This window comes from Passer domesticus, chromosome 8 (assembly GCF_036417665.1).
Source record: "Passer domesticus isolate bPasDom1 chromosome 8, bPasDom1.hap1, whole genome shotgun sequence".
Lineage (NCBI taxonomy): Eukaryota > Metazoa > Chordata > Aves > Passeriformes > Passeridae > Passer > Passer domesticus.
Genome location: NC_087481.1, coordinates 38,434,874 through 38,456,373, shown reverse-complemented (window position 1 = coordinate 38,456,373; position 21,500 = coordinate 38,434,874). Strand labels below are relative to the sequence as shown.

The 21,500-nt window shown below is 40.5% G+C and overlaps 1 protein-coding gene and 1 long non-coding RNA gene across 3 annotated transcripts in view; one reads left to right on the top strand and one right to left on the bottom strand.

Annotated features, from left to right (window-relative positions):
- The first annotated feature begins 181 nt into the window (after positions 1-181).
- The window catches only part of LOC135306480 (uncharacterized), a 58,981-nt gene continuing 37,662 nt past the window's right edge, over positions 182-21,500 (top strand). For both annotated transcript variants that reach the window (XR_010367292.1, XR_010367293.1), the window contains exon 1: positions 182-1,837. This is a non-coding gene — a long non-coding RNA (uncharacterized LOC135306480). The remainder of the gene's footprint in view (positions 1,838-21,500) is intronic.
- On the bottom strand, positions 6,548-20,172 carry MYOZ1 (myozenin 1). Its single transcript, XM_064429480.1, has 5 exons — positions 20,083-20,172; positions 18,958-19,139; positions 10,351-10,585; positions 7,921-8,080; positions 6,548-7,084 (listed from the first exon to the last, which is right to left on the bottom strand). Exons 1-5 carry the CDS (start codon positions 20,156-20,158, stop codon positions 6,853-6,855), a joined length of 885 nt encoding a protein of 294 aa, XP_064285550.1. The 5' UTR covers positions 20,159-20,172; the 3' UTR covers positions 6,548-6,852.

The following is a 21,500-nucleotide window of genomic DNA, read 5'->3' as shown; positions in this document are numbered from 1 at the left end:
CACGCCGGGACTGCCGGCCGGGACACACCGGGGCTGCCGGCCGGGAACACCGGGGCTGCCCGCCGGGACACACTGGGGCTGCCCGCCGGGACACACCGGCTCTGCCCGCCGGGACACGCCGGGACTGCCCGCCGGGAACACCGGGGCTGCCCGCCGGGACACGCCGGGGCTGCCCGCCGGGACACACCGGGGCTGCCCGCCGGGAACACCGGGGCTGCCGGCCGGGACACACGGGGGCTGCCCGCAAAGCCTGGCCGCTGCCGGCTGCGGAACACGCCTGGAGGAAACAGACGCGCTCATGTCCAACAACAGTTTGCTTGTAGTTCACGTGAGCTGAGTTAGCTGACAGGCTGGAGCCAAGACATGGGATGTTCAACACCATGCGTTCTTCAGGTTGTGAATTAGACCATCTCAGGATGAGGGGAAATTGAGTAAGATGTTTTAGAAATTTGTAGTGTGATTTTCTGAATACTAGACAACATGTAAAATTACTATGAATCTCGCATTCCCTGAACTCTGTCAACTGTACATTGCAATCTCTGATTTTCCTGTCACCAGTGCAGATTTACAGTAATATTAACTCTGGTGTAATGGTGTTGATGTAATCTTGGTGACACCCAAGAAACGCTTTTCAAGCCCATGGAAATAAATAGATGCTTCCCTATGAATCATGCACATAGAGAGAATCTGAGGATAACTGTGGTGACCACAATTCCATGACCAGCTGGTACCTCAGTGATACCTGGGTAAACAACAATAGTAGTTACTCAGAAACATGAAGACGTCAGGGCTAATACATTTTCTTTTCTGCTCTTTTATTTCTAGTGTTCCCAGAATCTGAGAGATACAGCTTTTGTAACAATTCTTAGAGAAGTGCCACCTCTGTAAGTGTACAGGAAGTTCTTTCTATTTAATTGTTGAGGCCATTTTTGCATAAAAGAAGTGAGTTGATGCATAATGTTGTGTATCTAAAAGATGTATGCCAAAATTTCTGCTTCCGATAATTCAGGTATCTTGTTAGTGGTGTACCAGATGCACAAAGTGTGCCTGGGGAACTGGGACTGTCGTTTGTTCTGCCTAGAGCAAACAAAGCATAGAGTCTGTGAACATGCATCTGCAATAGTGTTCATGCTGCTGTTAATATGGCATCGCTAGCACCACTAAAAATAAAAGAAGGTTTGTGCATTTGGAAGAACATTTGTTTACTTGTGTCTTCTCATCCCATTTCAGTCTCTTGCTCTGGGAATCTAACCAACCATAGTGGAAAAAAGAGCAAATGAGGAAGGCCTCAAGCCTCTCTTAGGGACCAAAGATAATTAACAGGAACATTTAGAGGGAGAGTAGATATAATGAAGCCCTGAATATGTGCTAGCTTCAGGCCCATGAAAGTATGGCTGTTTTTGTAATAGACTATGGAACTAATTGCATGTCTGAGGCAGGCACTGTGGGGTTTGACTGCAGCACTCCTCAGTGTAATTGAATTTGTGTAGCATCTGTGAGCAGGGGAGGTCCGGTGCCACAAGGCCCAGAGGGTGTCCTTAGGCAGCCCAGTGAAAGTTTCTTGGTTGTTTGTCCCTCCTTCCAGGGACCACTTTGTTTTCCCCGCAGTGAACGATGTATGATGGGATTGTTGCTTAAAGCAGAAGTTCTCCCAGTAAGAACACAGAGTCCTTATTTACCCTTTTGAGTAGAGGGGTATTTTGGAGCAGGAGTGCACCATTGCTTAGCTTTTTCAGCTTTTTCACTGCTCTTCGTGTCCTCCTTGTATGCTTTTCTTCTCCCTAGCTGCAAATGCAGGAACCTGGAGTAAAACAGTGATGTCTGAGCCTGGGAAGAGGTGAGACCTTTGTCAGCCTTCTGTAGTACAATTACACTGTCTCTGTCTGAATTTCTAGAAAATATTTGTTCCCAGTAAGCCCTGTTACAAGAACCAGGAAGAATAACTATTTTGATTTGGCACCTGAAAAATTTATAACCGTAAATTAATAGAGCTTGTGTGTTTATTTGTTCACTCTGGATTTTTGAAAGGAAATGTTTGTTATCATTCTGGCTTGAGCTATACATAACTTCTTCTGCTCCATTTTTTTTAAAGCATAGTCTGCAAATTTATTTGTATCAGTTCTCTCTGAAAGTATTTCAGATCACATTTTAAATGAAAAACAGACTTTTAGAACTAAAACTGCACAAAACATTTTATGTTTCTTTTATTCTTAATCAAAAGATCAAAATAAACACACAAAAAAGAACCCTGCAGGTTTTCTTTAATATAGTTGGACAATATGCTTTAAAAATTTTTATATAAATAATGTTTCTAAAAAGTATAATTAAAAATCAAAGTAAGAGTTTATATTTGAGAATTTGTTTATTAAGCTGACTGAAGTTTAGGTTGCATTTTAAAAGCACTGCTTCAGGGTTGTTTATGTAGTTCTCTTCCCTTTACTGCTTGTCTTAATTAACACAAAATATATCTGAGCAAGTACTTGTACTCCTTAAAGCTTCATGTAAGTTGTACTGCAAGCAGAAGATGATCATCTCAGAGATAACACTTACTGTGTGCTAAATACTTAGAGAGCAAGAACATAAAGGCACTGCTAATTAATTACATTAACTGAAGAGACTTTTACTAGTAGATATATGATTATAATTAGTATCATTAATAATGTTTCAAATTCCACATACTCTCAATTCACAAAACTTTGAGAGTTCCACCAAATGTGTGCAATCTTGCTTCTGCAAGTTCTTGATTATCTGTGGCCCTAGTCAGGCACATCTGCAAGACAGAATAGGCAACTTGTCTAAATTAGTTTATAACCTGCAATTGGGCCATAGATGAGATTGCATATAAATGTCTCAGTGTGCTGTGAGCCAGCAGGATGGCTTGAAAACTTCTCATACTGAATCAACAAAGACTCTTCTGTGTGCTGCTGGTGGGCAGCAGTGGCCCCTGTAAATGGCCAGAGCGGTGTTAACAGCATTGCTGTGCCAAGGGGCAGTCCTTTATGATCACATCTGTAGCACTCTTCTGGGGAAGAGAGCTCATACTTGCAGACAAGCTAGTTAGGGGGAAAAAAACCTCAGTGCAGTGTATGTTCAAGCCTTGTGCCACAAAACTGCTTCCCATGGAGGGATGGCCACGTGCAGACCTCTGCTCCATAACAGAAATGCCATGGGCAGTCTGGTGCCTGCCAGCTTGTAATAAGAAAAATGAATACATTTTATATAGTCACAGTATGATTTAAAAAAAAAAAGTCAAAAAGGCAAAGCACATATTCTCTTAACAGCCTGAAACTCTCAGAGATTTTATTTCAGAGAGAGTAAGTCTGATGCCAAAGCCATCTCTTCTAAATGACCTGTCAATGATCTGTCAAACTGTTCCCTTTGATTAGGGAATACATTGCAGTCAAATGAAAGGTTTTCTGCACAACACAGAGAATCAGGCTAACTGTGCTACTGCTTGCCGAATATTTATGCTATCAGCTATAACTTCAGGCAAAGTTTTAAAACATCTGAGACCATATTTCTGGATAATAAGGCTGAGATTTTTTTGTAATGCTTTTTTTAACATTAAAATGTGAGCACTGTTTTTTAATGCATTTTTAGCATGGCTTGGGTTCTTTATCATAGAATTTGTCTTCATGAGGAACATATCAAAGTTTGGAAATTGTAAAATAATATTACTAGAAATAACAGTGTAAATAACTAAAAATGTGAGAGCTTCTTTTTTTTTTTTTGAGTGAAAGATCTGAATGTCACTAAATTCTATGCAATCCATTTTTCAAGGGTGAGCCCCTCCTGGTTGAATGGATTTTTTAGCTGTTGTTCCATGGAATATAAGCTTGATATCCAGTATATCCTATATAAGGGACCTGTGGCCTTTTCAAGAGGATGAGCTCAATAATTTGTTCTTTTTTATCTCTATGATGATCCTGCTTAAAAGCAGATGACTGACTTTCCATTCTGTAGCTATTCTACTATGTGGGAGAAAATCCACTGTAATTAAATCTAATAAAATCCTCTAATTCCCAATATAAACATTTCTCTGACATAGACAATTCTCCTGAGTCTACATCACAGCCCAAGGAAAACAAAGAACAGGAGCTGTTTCTTACTTCCTTTTAAATATTTGATCATTATGGACAAACTTCTGCCCTGATTAACAGTAGCTGAAAGCCTTACTCAAAGTAATTATTTTTGGGACAGAATTTGGATTACTGATATTTTTCTCACTTGTAATGTTACTTTGCATAATGGCTAAATTAGCATGTAATTTAGGCTGTGTAAACAACAAGACAATAGTTGTCTGAATTGTTCTACAACATGTAGTGTTGTATTTTTCATTTTGTACTAGAAACAAAAGCACATAAATCCTGCTTGACAGGATTTAAGATTGGAAGTGCACTGGCAAAATAAGAACTATGTGCCTTATTAAGCAAATGTACCAAAACTGAGGCAACAGCTTACAAGTATGGATTACAGGAGTATTATTAATACTTTTCAGTGATGCAGTACTAATTCCAAGGACATTGCAACGTCTATCTCCATTTATGGTTTGGGTTAATGGGGTGTGTTGACAAAACCCCTTGTCCAACAGTACATTGTGAACCAGACAGAGCTTTGGGTACATGCCCAGCCCTTTAGCACCTGCAGGATTGTGCTGCTTTCCTCGTACCTGGGAGCTTTGAGACTACACCACCAGAGAGCACTGTGCTATTTCTGCATGTCTTCCTTACCTGTCTCTATGTGTTTAAGGACCTATTTTATTCAATCTTTTTTTTCCTGTGATACAGGATACAGAATTCAAGTGGTTGTTGTGATTCTACTGGAATTCCCAAACATTTTGCTGTCGTTGTCCTGTGTGCACCCTGTGTGCAGCCCTTCCTTGACCTGACTAACCTCATCTGGGACCTTTATCCCACTTATGGCCCAGAAATCTCTTTTAAGCTCAGACCCAGTCTTGGGGTCCTTTGTGTGAGCGATGTTGTTGAGGTGCTGGCCTGGACTCTTGTCTCTTGGGTGGACCTGAGACCTGTGCTGTGATTGTCTGGGGCAGCCCCTTCTCGGAGCAGCCAATCCTCTCTGCACCTTGACATTCCTAAACTGGCCCATGATCTGGAATACCTGCTGCTGGAAATAGATCGTGACATCTGCCTACCCAGCTATCTTGTTTCTGATATTCCTGACATATTCATCCAAAAGCATAATGTATTTCACTTTTTCAAAAAAACCATGTAATTCTATATTGCAAAAGGATAAAGTCTGTGTCAGAAAAGGGGAGGCAATAAACGGCTTATTTATTGGGAGAATATTTTGCTTAACGTCACTTTGTTTTTTCTGAAATTTCCTCTGACTTTCTGAATTTCTAGCTTTGTCATTGTGGATTGGATTATTGTATTAAAGTACTTCTGAACTGAAAAAGAAATCCATCCTCCTTAATTACAATGCAATGAAAAAGCTAAATTGATTTAAAATATTGGAAAACAGCAACCTTATCTCCAAACAGAGCTTTTTCATTTTTGTTGAAATGTTCTCCAGATCAAAGTAGCACCTTAATATTTTTAAGTTGAGTCACAGAATTGAGTTATGGATACCTCTTAATAATAGGATATATAATAAATGTTCTTTAGCCATTGCTAAAGAACATTTAGCAATGCTTATTATTAGCATAATTTTACAGAGATCTCACAGTAGCCCTGTCAGTAGCTTTATAGAGGCGTGTAATAAAACCAACCACATAAGTATCCCAACAGAATAAAAATCAAATATGTGGCTGCAGGAATTTCTAGACAAGGAGGAAAAACTCCTAAATTAAAAGTACTTCAGTGGAAGCTGTCCCCATGAATAAGCTGTTCAGCCCTGCTTACAGGAGGAAATGTTGAGGCACCAGAACAGAATTCCAGACCTGTCTCCAAGCAGGAATTCTTTAGTGGTTTTCCACAGCACCTGCCTTTCTTCCTATTTGTGTGGCATTGCAGAAACTGCTGCAAGAAATGGAATAGACTTTCATGGTGTGTATTTGAATAAGTAATGCACTGTGGTAGATGTCAAATTAGCTCTGTTGTTATTAAAGAATTTGTTTTCTTGCTCTGTCAGTATGGGCAAGCTACCTTACTTGGGTGTGCCTCTGTTGCTTCCCAACCTGTTAACTTTATGTCCACTGTAAAAAAAAAGAAGGAAAAAAATAACCAAAAACTGTTTAAGCTGTCACCTAGTTTATACTCTGGAGAACTGGGGAATCTTAGGTGACAGTGAAATACTTTAAGCTGTTTGTTTTGTTGACAGGCTGACTTTCTATTTAGTTTCTGATGTTGTTCTAATTTCCTCTCAAAGTCATCATCCTTCCCCATCACTTTGGCAGTATTTTTCCAAGCCATCTGGATGTATATAGATCTTATGACCATCCCCATCAGTCCCTGATCTTTTGTCCCAGGATAGTAGTCTCATTGTGAGATTGAAACTTTTGTTATTGCTAATCCCCAAATTCTTTCAGCAGCACTTTTTATGGAGAAAACACAAAAGCTGTTTTTCATCTTGGTGTTTTATTTTTTGTTAACACATGACAAAACAGATTTATTATCAATCATACAGGCAGCATGTAGCATTGCTAAACAGAAAAACACTTCCTTAGTCTTGGCCTCTTACATGCTGGTGAATAAAAAGCTCCTTTTTCTCAAACTGTGTCTGATTTAGATTAACAATACAGTGAAGAGAAGTTTAGAACCTGCTTGGGACTTTCTTGGCTACAGGCAAAAGAAAAAAGAGCTGACAGAACTAGAGTTGCACTTTTCCACTCCTTACTATCAACTTGCATATAGAAAGGGCTGACAAAAAAGGGAAGGTCTTGGCAGTGGGGATTTACAACTCTTCTGTTTCACCACTCACTGGCACATTGACTGCAGTCTGGTACTCTGAGAAGTCTCCTGACGGCATCCAAGGTATTGGGGTTCTGTTGAAGGAGGGTCTTTTGCTGAAATTTTGATTATATATCATGAGAGATTCTGGGAGCAAAGGGCAGATATCAAACTGAGGCACTTTGAAGGTCATCCGTTTGGCTGCTTTTTCAAAACCTCCATAAGGCATGGCAGTCCTGGCATAGGGGAATGCATGGAGTTAGCAAACAGAGCATAGGTAAACAACAGGATTTATAAAATAAACAGTCAAAGTTATCAAGATTCTAAATCTTGCTACTGTTGCAGTTGGCCAACACATCTTTCATGAGAACATAGTTGTATCCATTGCCCATGTACTAAAAATTATGTAAACACACACCTATGCTGCTGTGCACTTCCTTCACTCTTGTTGCATCAGTCTCCATCAAACCATACACCTTTTACACCTGGGGTTAGTTTTCTGTACATGTATCAGGCAGAGACTGCATTATTGCAGAAATGAGTGGCATGTGGGTTTGTTCTTGGCACTGATGACCTGAGGCTATGGAGGTGGGTGGCAAAATTGTATAGAGAGGTTAACAAAAAATTGTTGCTGCCCTAGAAATATTTGTAAAACTTTCAGTGCTTATCAGAAACAGCAGAAACATCCTGATTTGTATATGAAGTGCTGTGAAGTATATGGCTGCTGATCATAAGTATTTTTCATGACCTCTTGGACTTCAAAGGGTTGCAGTAAAAAACGGTGGCAAACTACATCTCCTGGTCAAATGGGGAGAGAAAGAGAGGCAAATAGGATTAAAGTCCTCTTATCCAACTGCATTGGTTTTCTGTGCATAGTCTGAATTTAAATCTCTAGCTCTTAACATATTTTGTCTTTGTAGTCTTCCAAACGTTTCATCCACTGGAGACTATGCTAAGTAAAATGAAGTGCAGCTAAAACTTATTTACAGTGCACAAGGCAGGAGGGCTATGGTCAGCATTATTGTGTTTCCTCTTGCTGAATAAGCTGCATTGAATATCTAAGAAGACTTACCGGTTAAAAGACTTGTAGTGGGGGAAATCAGCTTTGGGGCTGTATGACAGTAAGTCCGTGGAGAACTGACTTTTGTCCTCAGGGCTGATACCCATTGCTCGTTCCCAAGGGGAAATGTAAGTTTTAAATATAGTAACTTTTTTGCCTCCTGACTTCCCATCTGTAAACAGAGGAAGGTAAAGCAGTCTAGTTAGATGGCACTCTAACTGCATTGTGCTTCTGTATTCTGCTATTGAAGTTGAGGCACCAGCTTTGTTTCCAGATTCTGTAACTCCTACATCAATACAAGCTTTTGTGGTTAGATTTCTGTTTTAAAAAGATGATCATATACCACTTCTGTTCTTATCCACAAAAGCAGATAGTACCATAGTCTAAAGCCACTCATCCAGGAATTTGCATTAAAACATGTATTTGGAATTTTTCATTCTTCTTTTTGGTTGCTCATACAGAACAAACCACAGTCCTCACCTCATCATCTCTTCCACTAATAGGAGGGAAGCTTTATATGAGGAAAAATGCAAATAATTTCTTCATTTACTTTATTTTCTGTCAGATCATAGCAGACATGACACGGCATTTTCTTTGTGATTGCATGAACAGACATTCATCTTTTTCCCCTTCTGAACTGGCATGTTAGAGACAAGTTTGTCTCAATCACCTCAGGATGGCTAAAAGCAGTTTGCAAATATTATGTGGTATCTTACTTCAAGTTAAAATCCTATCAGTGAGTAGAGCTGCACTTTGTTGTAAAGTCAGACACTTGATTGCTGGAAATTTTAGATTAGCTTCTAGCTGCTCCATTAGGCAAATGAGTTTAGACAAGGGATTTCATTCTGCATTTCCCTTCCCTTCCCTTCCCTTCCCTTCCCTTCCCTTCCCTTCCCTTCCCTTCCCTTCCCTTCCCTTCCCTTCCCTTCCCTTCCCTTCCCTTCCCTTCCCTTCCCTTCCCTTCCCTTCCCTTCCCTTCCCTTCCCTTCCCTTCCCTTCCCTTCCCTTCCCTTCCCTTCCCTTCCCTTCCCTTCCCTTCCCTTCCCTTCCCAAGCTGTATATACCATCTTGCTAGTAAGAGTATGTTTTGTATTGATATGTAGCACACTTATATTTTCCTCCTTCATAAACCTTAAAACTCCTGAGCAATGACATCTGCTTAGCTTGATTAGGGCAGATGAGAGTAATAGATTAATGGAGAGAGACACTCTGGTGCCTTCTTAGTGCTACATTTTGTGTAGAAAACAAATCCTCATGAAGTAAGTGGCAAAGAATGAACACTATTATCTGAATATTTCTTCTTTATCACACCTCCTTTGTCTGTCTTGCTCATTTCAAACCATGCCAAGTCCTGGGTTTCCCTGCTTTCAGAGAATTGCAGACATTTACAAGAATTTCATTTTCATTTAAAAAAATAAATACAACTGCTCCCCCCTTTTTTGTGAAGTATTTAAGCTAAGCAGTTTACCAGCAAATTGATTGCTAGAGTTGAAACATAAAAGCAGCTGGGATCTGTCTCTGCAGTGAAAGCTATAGGATCATATTAATCCTCCTCCCTGAACACATGATAACAATGAAGAAAAATCTCCTGTAAGAAAACTATGAGTCTATACAGATTGCTTTTTCACAGGAAATGTAAAAGCTGATTTTGATATAAAATGCAAATTATTCCAGAATGTAAATGAAAAAACTTGGATTTTACAAGTCATTCATTTAGTTACTCAAGGCAGTTATTCCTGGTTCCCAGCAAATATGATTTTTTTTTTTTTTGGTAAAAACCTATAGGGACTGTTAAAGTTATGATATCATCTGCATATTCTTATACTAGGTATTTGTTTCTAGAGATTTCTGGCCAAACTAAACAGAAGATAAAATCAAGCAAAGACTTAATTGAATTAAAACTACTTTTACTCATAAAGATACTGCCTCAGTGGCCCGGTGGTGGTTACGAGATAACTTTTAGAAATATTGCTGTTCCTTTCTGGAGATTATCCAAAAAATGTTCTTTGTTTTGGTAGAAGCTTGGATTTGAAATCAGGGCTCGGGTATTCAAGTCTGATACTCAGATCAGACTACTGATCTAAAGAGTTAATACCAGTCTCTCCAGCAGTGATCAGTGTGAAACCCTTGAAAGGAAGGAGTGCCACACTGGCAGGGCATAGCTGTACTGGCCTACTGCTCTACCAGCCTCAGCAGCTCAGCACATAAGTTTCCTGTAAATTCTGTTGCCCTGTCAAGGAAGGTATTTCTGCCTCCTGCCTGTGGTTGAGCAACATAGAAACATGCAAACAAAACCATCAAACTCAAAGCAGTTCAACTCTTCTAGGTGTTACACTGGAACTTTGTTTGGAAGAATCCAAGATTAATTTGCTTTTCCTTAAGAGTAGGCTTGGCATGTGGCCTGATAGCTTTAGTTTCTTATTCTCGCAGAGAGACACTTGCCTTTGTCAGTACCATTGCCTCCTTCTCCACCAGTTCCAGATGACTTCCCTGCATGCTCCCCTTCACCATCTCCAGCACCTGCTCTGCTTCCAGGCCTGGGAGGGACCCCGGGCTGCTGCTGCGTACTGGAGCCGTGCTGCCCAGCTGCCATTCCTCCTACCATCCGCCCATGGGCATAGCCATGGGCATCTTCCCCATAACTCCCTCCTGGTGGGATGAACTTCTGGAAGTGATCCTAGGGGAGGAGAAAAGAGTGTGGTTGAATCTCTGTTACAGGACATGGTGTATTCGTGTTTGTAGGGCTGGGTCCCAGAACGTGAACTCCTGAGTCTCTGTGATCTGACCAGTTTCTCTTACAAAACCAGTAGCAGAACCTCATGTGAGTTATTCCCTTTATTCAGTAGAGCAGCAGCTGTGGAACAGCAGAAGTGGCAATGGAAGCACATTTGCTTCATAGTCATTTTATGTGATCAGGGTGTTGTTGTCCCCAGCAATGATGACTATGAAATAGAGGAGGAGGGGAAAGGAAATTTAGCTTTTGCCAGAGCAAGCAGAAGTCCAAACAGAGATAACATTGCTAACCTGTGGGAAAGCAAGCTGGGCAAGAAAGTGTTTTCATGTCAAAGTTAACATAACCCCAGCTCAATTACAGTGTGGGAATTAAGTGTTACAAGCTACCAGAACAGCAGGGTATCTGTGACAACACTAAAGCCAGGAATATATCTGCCTTTTAGCCTGTTTTCTGTGTATATGAAGATCTGCTTGGGGAGGAGTATTTACATGTTGAGAAAAACTGAAGAAAATAGCAGCCTGGGAAAACAGAAAATACTTCCTGGAGACCACAAGAGGGAAATGACAAAAAGGAAGAATTTTGTTTATAGCAGTATGTGAATTACCAAACCAAATCTAACCAGTGACAGAGTAAGAAAGAAAGAAAGTTGTATCCATCAATAAAATTAGGTTGGTCATATTTGCAGACCATTCACTCTTCCTTGGTCAGGCTAGAAGGCACAGTCTCTGCAGTATATAGTAAAAGAGCAAACAATTCATGCAGGATTTATTGACTTTGTGGTGTACATTTTGGCACGATATCCTGTCTTTGCACACAAAAACTTTCATAAATGCTTGTGTGGAATACAAACTGATATAGTATGTTTAGAAAAATGCTTCACATATTGTTCATAGGTGACATCAAAACTTGGCTCCTATCAGACTTTAAAAGGTACCTCTTGTGTAGTGCAGCCCACACAGCTATATAATACATGTAACCTGGGTTATATATCACATATAGTCTTTCCTGTTGGACTGGGAGATTGGCTGTTAGATGCACAAAGATGCAACAAATACACATGAATTAACTGAATGAATCTCTGGTTCCTCATACTGCGAGTCTACCTGTATAAATTAATCTCAGACAGCCTGAGAGATGGCTCTCAAAGGGTTAAGGCTTTCTCAGGGCTCTTACACCTAGCACAGTATAGCAAAAAGAAGCTTTCCAGGCTGTAAACAGGCTTCCAAGGCCAGCTGTTCAGTCAGCTAAAAATAGTCAAGAAGTGAAAACCCCACAAGGCTCAAGGCAGAATTAGCTAACCCTCTGCTCCCTGTGTCTCCCACAACAGTGTCCAGGGATTCACAGCAGGTCACCAGGCTGCAGCCCAGGCAGGCAGCCAGCTGCAGGCTGAAGTGGCAGAGCTGGTGCCCCCAGGGCCTTTAGGGACTGTCTGTCCTCCTAGCTGCAGGGAGTTCCCTTTTTAGGAACACAGGAGATAATGTTCCCGTGAATGTCAGGAAGCACGAGAGGGGAGAGGATTGTGAGCATTAAGCTGTACACAGGAGCTAACTGGGCAATCTGCTCAATTATGTGTGGCAGCTCTGTAGCTGTAAAAAGGCAAACTGAAAAAGGGTATTTTGAGGGTTAGGGGTCAGAATGAGGTTATTTTCAAAATGTCAATATATATGCAAGGGTAATGCTTCTACTGATCTGCTCACTACTTTCAAAACAGAATTTGTATCTGTTTTCCTTCAAGTTTCACCCATGCTGTGTGCCCTTTCTGAGAATTAAATGCTTATGTCTCCTTTCCTGTGGTTACTTACATGCCTCTCCTGCGAGAGCAAAAAAAGTCACAAAGCATCAGCATAGCATGAGCTGCAGTAAAATGGACTGTTCTGTTTCTGCTCACAGCAGTATTTGATGTGACTAGGGAGAAGCATCATTGTCATCTGGTGTTATTTTAAATTAAGGTATTATCACTAAGTAGGAATGAAGTTTCTCTGGAACAGAAGGTCTGTATCAGGAAAGCCACTCCTAAATCTTATTTAGCTGCAAATTAAATTAGTTTGATTTGCCTTAAGCTAGTTCATCATTCTTCATGGGCCTGCTGAGAAAACATCTGATCTGCCAAAAGCAGGCAACTCTATTCAGATAGGAAAGACATGTTTTCCATGCAACACCCCAGTTTACTCACCTAGAACAAAAATATAATTTTCTTTAGTTTTGGTCACCACAATTGTTTGTCTTGTCAAATTAACATGAAGCAAAGGGAAAATAATTTTTTGAAAGATCTTCCAAGCCAGTGGAGCTCAGGAATGACAGCCTCAAGCAGGAGTCTCAACATAATCAAAGCTGCACAGGTACAGCTTTGTCTCCAGTACTTGGAGCACATCTCTGGTCAGAGTTTTAGAGTGGAGTTTTAGAGTTTTGGAGCTCACACTTGAGGAGAATGCATGACGTGGGCCACTGATAACAGCATGTGGAACTTCTACATATATGCATATTCACATTATAAAACCAGCCTCTCAGTTAGAATTGATTGACTGTGTTGGTGGGAGTTCCAGGAGAGAAGTCCAGGAATGTCAGTTGAGATGGCTGACAACCTTCTCCTGTTGGCTCTGGGGACAGATCACAAGGCTCCTCCTGTCTGTGCATTGTTGGAGGTAGTGGATATTATCAGTCCCAGGGCGTCCCTAAATCCACTCTAATAAGAGAACACTTGTTGCAAGTTCATGTGATGGGTCCCCTGGGCTGGCTAAACAAATTGGGCTCATGTCTTTGAAGTCATTAGTGCTAGCAAGCGCCTGCTCTTGCAGGCTGAGTGCTTAGATGGACAAATTCTGAATTCTCTAGAGCATGTGCCTAATAAAAACTAGATAATGAAAGATGATCCAACTAATGGAGCTGAGATCTCTATGTATCTCAAGGCCCTGACGTCACTGCAGGCAGTCCCCGGGAGAGACACTGTGTGCTCCCCTTCAGCTCCTTGCTGTGCCCTAAAGAAAATGATTGAGGCCACCAAATGTGTTTCTATTTCCACCTCACTGATAAAGAGCTCCCCAAATGTTTGATGCCTATGCAGTTACTAACACTTCTGAAGTTACTGGACTGCGTCGTCTCCGTGGCAGCCACTCAAATGCTCCTTAATGGCTGGATGGGAGATTTAAAATTCAGACACTTGGAGAGTCTCATAGACTGCCTGCTGTTTTTATCAAAGCGTGGGCCTCAGTCCTTCATTTGGAATTGCATAGCCTTAAACCTATGACTCATTTTTAAAAAAAGGGTGAAAATAAGAAGCTGTAGAAGCTTCTTACATTTTTTTTAAACTTGCTACCTCGAGAGGCACAGTAGATTGAGCTCCCGCTTTCTATTTCCAGGTCCATCTCTGACTTGCTGTGTAATCTTAGACAAAATATTTTTTGCCTCTGTGCCTGAATTTACCCATCTAAATAACAGGAATTTTTATCTAATGCTACCCAAAATTAGATATATCTTATTTGTATATTTTATATCATCTTTGCCACATTTTCTTCGTGGATGAAAGAAATTGTGTTTCAGAATTTTGGTCCAGAGTTTTCTCACAGTGCACCAACAAATTGTTGTGGAAAATAAAAGGATCTTTTTTTTCTGTTACTCTGCTTTTTCCACACCAGTCACTTCTTGAATAAGAATGCATTGGCCTCCATGTTCACTCTTACACAGCTTTGGGTACAGTGGGGCCTCTAGGTCTTCTGCACCAATCCAGCTCCAGTGCAGCAAGGCTCATTTTGTTAAAGTTACAATCTCACTCAGCTCGCTCCACTTAGGTCATAACCTGAAAATTGTATCTTAGCCTGCAATTATCCTGTACTATTTGATTAAGAGGTTTAACATTGTATACAGAACTCCTAGAAAAATTATTTTCCTAACATTTGCTCCTTAACCTTACCTCCACTGATCTTGATTGATATTCATCTAAGTACATTAAGAGTCATACAGAGGCATCACTGCATGCTGTGTAATAAACCAAGGAGCTGCATGATAACCTTTCTCCATCGTTGTTTTCCTTCAGACACTGTATCATGCCTGGCTATTCATCATGTAAGATCTCTGAGGCAGGTTGGTGGTGTACTGCTGTCTGCTGTGAAGCAGCACTTTTGGTTTGTAACATAATCACTTCCATTTTCTTCCTGCTACTTCCTCCTGCTTTGAGTTCTTGTCCAGCACTGAAGAGTACTGAGTAACTCCTGCCATTATCCAGAAGAGCAGTAATCCAATTCTTTAGACTTCTTAGATTTTGTTTCACAGTTGCTATCAGCTTAAAAGAGACCTCTTGACCTGAAGTCCAGCAGAAATTGCCAACACATTTTAGTTTGTTTTCATACAAGCTTTGCCATGACTGGAAACTGCATTTATTTTAACTTGTGGATGAGTATAAGAAAGCACCAAGCTGGGGGTTTTGGTTGTGGGTTGATGTGGTTTTTGAGGTACTACTGCTCATAATTTTCTCTTTAGATATTGGTTAATTTACCTTCCTAATTGTTTTAAGATCTGATAATAAAGCATAAAAAGGAAGGGGGGAAAAGGAAGGTCTCCTACACGTAACCCAAATCAAGCCACAGGTTTTGACTAGCAGAAGGACCATATTTAAGGATTCTTAATGGAAGAAAGAGTAATGGCAACACCCAAGACACATAACTATGGCTTTTTTTCAGTTTCTCCTTAATGCTTGCCAGCCAGGAGTTAGAAAGTTTCCACTTGATGACAGCAAGCTCTTACACTGAGGTTCAAAAGCAGAGGTGGGATGTTGAAAGGAGTTAGGGCGATAATGAGTGAGGCTGCAGGGCTAAGAAATACTGTTTCACATGATCTAAATGTGTTTGAGGCCAAACAAATTTAGCATTATGAAGGAAAGGTCTATGAACTGCTGATCTATTAACTGCTGAACAGTGAAGTGGGATTTAGGAAATCCAAAGTCAAGACTGAGACCCTATCTGTGATTTTGGGTGACTCATTAATCTACCCCATGTTTCGGTTTCACTGCTAAAAAATAAATGTAGTGATTTCCCTCATTCTCTAGATGGCCGGAGGATACAGTAATAGAGCACACAGCAAGATAGGGTTTCGTCATGGCCTTTAGTCAGTAATAAATTATATCTTGCAGCTCCACAATGAAGTTGAAAATATCCTCTGAGACATGGAGAGAATCACAGTTCCCGTGGGTGGCACAGCCTGGGGTGAGGAGAAGAAATCCTACATCCTACTAGAGAGGGCTCAGAAGAGCCCAGCTTTTCCAGTGCAGCACCAAACAAGGAGGATGTTGCCCAAATTCTCCCTGTTTGGCATGATATTGGTGTCAAACTCACCTCTCCCTAAAACCTTCCCCTTGTACTGTATATTTGCAAGCAAAGAGAATCACAGTATTGAAAACAGCTCTACAGTAGGTAGTGCATTTCATTTTTCTCATGTTAGGAATGGTCAGTCCTTTTGTTTAAACTGGGGGTTTAGCTACCATTTGTCTTTAACTGGGTGGGTAGAGCTGCAGTAGTGACAGAGTGACAGGTTTTCACTTTTGCATGGAGCTGTCTGACATTCATGTGCACACAGTATGTATGTTTCCTCTGCTACAAGTAAGGAGAGTGATCTGATTGTCCAGTGTGGATTTTTGGCTGGAGGAGAGAAGCAGAAGGGTGGGTCAATGACACATGACTGCTGAAATCTTCTCCCTTGTGTGGAAGGTTTATGGCTACAGCACAGACTATTCTGGAACCCCTTATATGGTTTGGATTTATTTTTAATAACCTTTCTCTTTGTGTGTTTTTATATTACATTATCTTACTGGTAAACTTCTTTTGTGGGAAAGAAACAGCCCATACTCCATTCCAGACCTGCCTTGCCCTGCTTTCTTAGGTGTGTCCTGAGAATATTTTAAGACAAGACAGTTAAGAAATCTGTGATATAAAAACAGAAAACACACCATCAGCTTCAAATTCCTTCTTTGTCCCACAGCCTCAAAGACACAAGAACTTCTTTGAGATGGGGAGCAAAGGACATGGGAAGTTAGTTGGGAGTGGGAAGTAACTGGGTGTAGCAGTAGGACTTCTTACTCTGCCATTATCTTCCTCACACAGTTATCTTTTGTTTAAGCTTTCTTTTCTGCATCTGCCTTTGAGCAAATAGAGCAGCAAGAAAGGAAAGGAAAAGAAAGCTAATCACATACTGCAATCAAAAGGACTTTTGGATGAGAGTTATTTGGTGCTAAGGTCAGGCACTGTCCTGATGGTTTGGAAGATAACAGGCCACAGATCTGTGGCCTTTACCTGCTCAAGAGCACCCAGCTCTCAGAGACAATGACTCAGGTGCTGTGATTGCTCAGCTTTTCTTAATGGTCTGACTGCAGCAAAGCTGCTCACTCGTGCTGCCTGCAGTGATGAGAAGAGTTACCCACAAAGGCAGTGGATGCAAGCAGCGAGCTCGTGGAGCAGCCAGAAAACAGGAACAATTATGTTTTGGTTGTGCTAAACTGACCCCAGGCGAGGGCTGCAGGGCAGACCGAAGTCTTCCTGCACTGACCAGTGGAGTTTTGTTATCTGTTGTCTCTCCATGGATCTGGAGAGAAGACCTCTAAGCAAATCATGGAGGATTTAAAGCAGAATGCCAGCTGGTTTGGAGACCATGCCGTGGTTCTCCTACACAAAGCAAAAAAGAAAATCCTAGCTTTTTAGAGTATTTTCTAACCCCCAACTACATTTCCCCATGGCACAGGATCTTAACAGTCATGCTGAAAGATCTCGGGTGCAGATGTGTTCTTAAAAAAGAGAGATCCACTACAGAAAGGATATGGAGAGAAAGTCGGGCACAGATTAATAAACAAAGTAGGAAAAGCTGCTAACAAAAGAGAAGCAATTGTCATCAGCATTTGTAATGTTAGTCATGAAGTGACTGTGCATGTCCAGTCTTGAGTCAGTTTGTCACAACTTTTTTTTTTGAATTGTTCTGATTGGACATTCTTTAGTGACACCCTCAAATTTTTGACACTTTGGACTCTAGCCTTTTTATTCCATCAATTTATTATTTTCTCACTTCTCACTGCAGCAGGTTCTCACATATGAACTTGGCCCTCATATGTTTTAGAAACTCTGAGATTGCTGAGTATTTGTAAAAACAGCATGCATTTCTCTAGGATATTCATCTGTGGATTCCGAAGTTCAATATAGCATTCATTCTCACATTCTTTCTAGGAGATAATTGACTGAAGGAATTAACTACCTAAAGCACAAAGAGATGAAGAAACTGACCAAAGTTTAATATCACGGATATGCTTGTTACATCTCTGGTCTCCCTCATCTGTAATCTTACTGTTTAATTTTAACTTTCATTTGTTAGGCATCTTTCCACATTCTGATTTTCAAGCTGTCATTTCTAGAAGTTAATTGCAGATATTTTCTTATTGCTGCTTTTAAAAATATCAGAGTGCTAAAAGCTAGTGTGTTTTGGTTTGTCAAAACATTTTCTTCAGCTTAACTTATATGGTTTTCCTTGAATTTCCTTGGACTGGAAAATAGATGCCATAAAGGGATAAAATGTCAGCAAACCAACTTCAAAGAACATCAGAAGATGAGGTGGTACATCAAAATGCATATGAACCTTAAACATTTTCCATTTGTTTTACTGAATTGTAATAATCATGTGAATAGAGTTTCATTCGTAAAAGTTTTGGTGTCTTCAAAAGACTACACCTGCAACTAGCTGTAGAAGGGAGTTTAAATAACAGTACTAATGCAGGGGAAAGGGAAAAGAAAATGAATGTCAGTATTTATATACCATATCTGAAAGGAAAATGTTTTAGAGGAAAACAAACTGGGCTTCTAGCAAATTAACTGAAAATATTTCAGAGTCCGGTTAGACTTGTGGGAAGCTCACTTGTGGAACTTGCAGATATTAGCAGAGGACTCTGTCCAGCAGAAAGCATAAAAGTATCCTAGACTAAAAATAGCACTGGTCTACTGGAGCTGGATGGATCATTGCCATCATGCAAAGAAGACATGGAATGGGTACAAAACCAATTAGCCCTGCCCTGAGTTCTGAACACTTGCCAAACATGCAGCCTTCCTTCATCACTCAGTACTGAATTTTGTCATGCTTCTGTATATGTGATACCAAATATTTGCCAGAGGAGACTAATGCTGCTGCCAAAAGGAAATAAAACTTGTGTATTTATGTAATTTTGTTTTCTTCTTTCACTGCTTTGCTACCCCCTGCCCACACACATTAAAACAGAAGAGATCTTGGGCACACTCCATTCCTGTTTTCCCTGAGTGTATGGAGTAGCATTTTAGTCTTAATCTTCAACTTACCACAGAATTGTCAGTGAAGGCATCAGGGTTATTCTCATAAATGAACTTCTCCACTCTTAGCTGACGTAATTTGAACATCTTGGATCCTTTGTTAGTGAGGAGAGAAAGCTCTTCGAGCATCACATCTCTGGGGATGCTGATCTTCTTCCCCAGGTTCAGCTTGGACACCTCTTGTGGCATAGCTACAAAACATATACAGTGGGACACTTCAGGAAGTACTCTGAGCTATGTATTTTGTCTGTTGCCTCCTAGCATCAGAAACTACTACTACATCACTACTTCCTAGTAGTGACTTCAAGCACCCAAATTATCGTCTCAATTAAGATTTTAGGACAATATCTATGCGCCAAGTTTTCACATTGATGGCAGTTTGGATATAGGTCTTTGGTATTTACTCTGAATTGTTATCAAGGCAAATCTACAGAGAGTTGCACAGGGGTGGAGCTAGATGGGTGTCTGCCACATCTGAAGCATCTCAGTCAGTGCAGCAGAATTTCTTGGTGCAGCCTCAAATGACTACTTTTCCAAACCTCTAAAACCTTCCTCATGCTGTCAAAAGTAAAGAAAGGATAAGGACATCACGCCTGTTAAAAGTTACCCTACCCAGTACACACATATTCTGTAGAAAGAAAACTGTTAGTTCCAGGTTATGTTCTTCCTGGTCTTTTAACTTCTTTAAGAGATTTTGTCTTTTTCAGCTAATGAGTGCTGGAATCAAAGAAGCTCTCTCACATGGAGAGAAAACAAGTATGAAAGAAAGGTTGTAAGAGAGAGAACAACATAAAATATATCTAGGCACTGCAGTATTGACACCTGTAAAAGATCATGTTTTCTGTCCATTTACACTGGTGTGCTTCCAAATTAGTGCTGCAGGAGAATACAAGTTTTCAGAGTGCAGTCTCAGTCGACTTTTGGCCTGAGTGTGTGCAATGCTTTTCAGCTGTAAGATAGAAAATGTGACATGGTTGAAGGCTGGGCTTCAGTAAAATTTGTGGCTCTGCCTCCTGGTATGCTCACTGCATGTCTTGCTTTGGGAGTTCAGTTAGATAAGGTGTGAAATTTTAAAGGTTGAAATTCAAGTTGAAATCCAAACAATTCTTACGTGTGCAGTTTTGCATATCTTACCTTCATGTGTCAGCTTCCCAATGAGTTTAGTGGACTTTTTCCTTTTAACAGGAGCAGGAGTCCCTGCAAGGGGCATTGCCACAAAGGGTTCTCTGCTTTGCTCTAAACACACAAGGAAATGGAGAATGAAACACTGGAAATGTATTTCTTGCCTCTCTTTTAGTTGCCATCTACAGGTAAAAGATACATAGCCTTTCTTTTACACACAGGTTCTTTTCTATCCCTTCCCCATGATGGAGCCAGTGGAAGGTATCATCCCATACAGGATGTCATCATCAGGCCATTCTGGAGACTCAGCACTCTGACAAAATATGGCAGCAGATCCCAGCAGAAGCATTGCCAAGGTGCCCTATAGCACTGTCATCCAAAAGAGGCAATTTAATTGCAACAAGGCAGTCTCCCAGAATCCGCATGTGCTGTAGGGATACTCTCTTATCATCTTGTGCTGCAGTAACAGGATGTCACTTGGAAAATTTTCTCTTTGATGCAATGTTATAACAACATGCAGTTATCATTAGATGGTTATATATACTTTTGGATAAAGATTTGAGGTCTGTGCATGGGTTATTTGGAGCACTTTGCATCATGTGTGCTTCTGGTTTGGATATTTTGAGAGTCCTTTTAGAATGGGAATTCAGAAAGTCACCAGACTGCAAGTTTAGAAGGGAAAAAAAAAAAGAAACAAAACAAAATTCTAAGCATTTCTGTCTTTTATGACTGCTACTGTATTGTTACCGAAGGGCTGAAGGAGGAAGGCACAGGAAAACCTGTTAAAAGTTGTTCACCCAATTTTTTTGAAGTCACTTGCATCTATATCTTATGTATTGATCTTATCTGATACCATTTTGAAGGGGGAAAGAGGAGAAGAGGGAGATTTCTTCTGGTACAGTGTTCCCCATCTCTGTCCCCAGACAGGATGAGAGATCTGAACTGCAAAATCAGGGAAAATCAGGAGCAATCTCAGCAATTCCATTTTAGGCAGCTTTTGAGAGTTCTTCTTGGGGGTTATTACACATAATGTAAGTAGAGCAAATGTCTTGCCTTCACTTCAGCACTGTCCATACCCAAACAACAGCATATAGGGCAGAGATCTCCACCTAATATAATGCAATATAATACAAAGAAAAATGGGCAAACACCCATTGACTTCAGCTGCAGCAGTAACTACCACCTCTGTCCTTGTGGTTCTTTGTACTTTACTTGCTTAAGATTTCACAACTGAAAAACTTTGAACTATGAGTTATATTTTAAAACTAGCAAGCAAACACCTGTAACTGGAAGTTTGTATACTCTCTTCTGACCAAGACATTTTTATCTCCTGTGTATTCTGAAGTATCATTCCACCATTACTTATTTTGCAACATAATTTTATGTGCTGGAGTTGTGATAATTGTTAAAAGAAGCCCAGCCACAGCAAA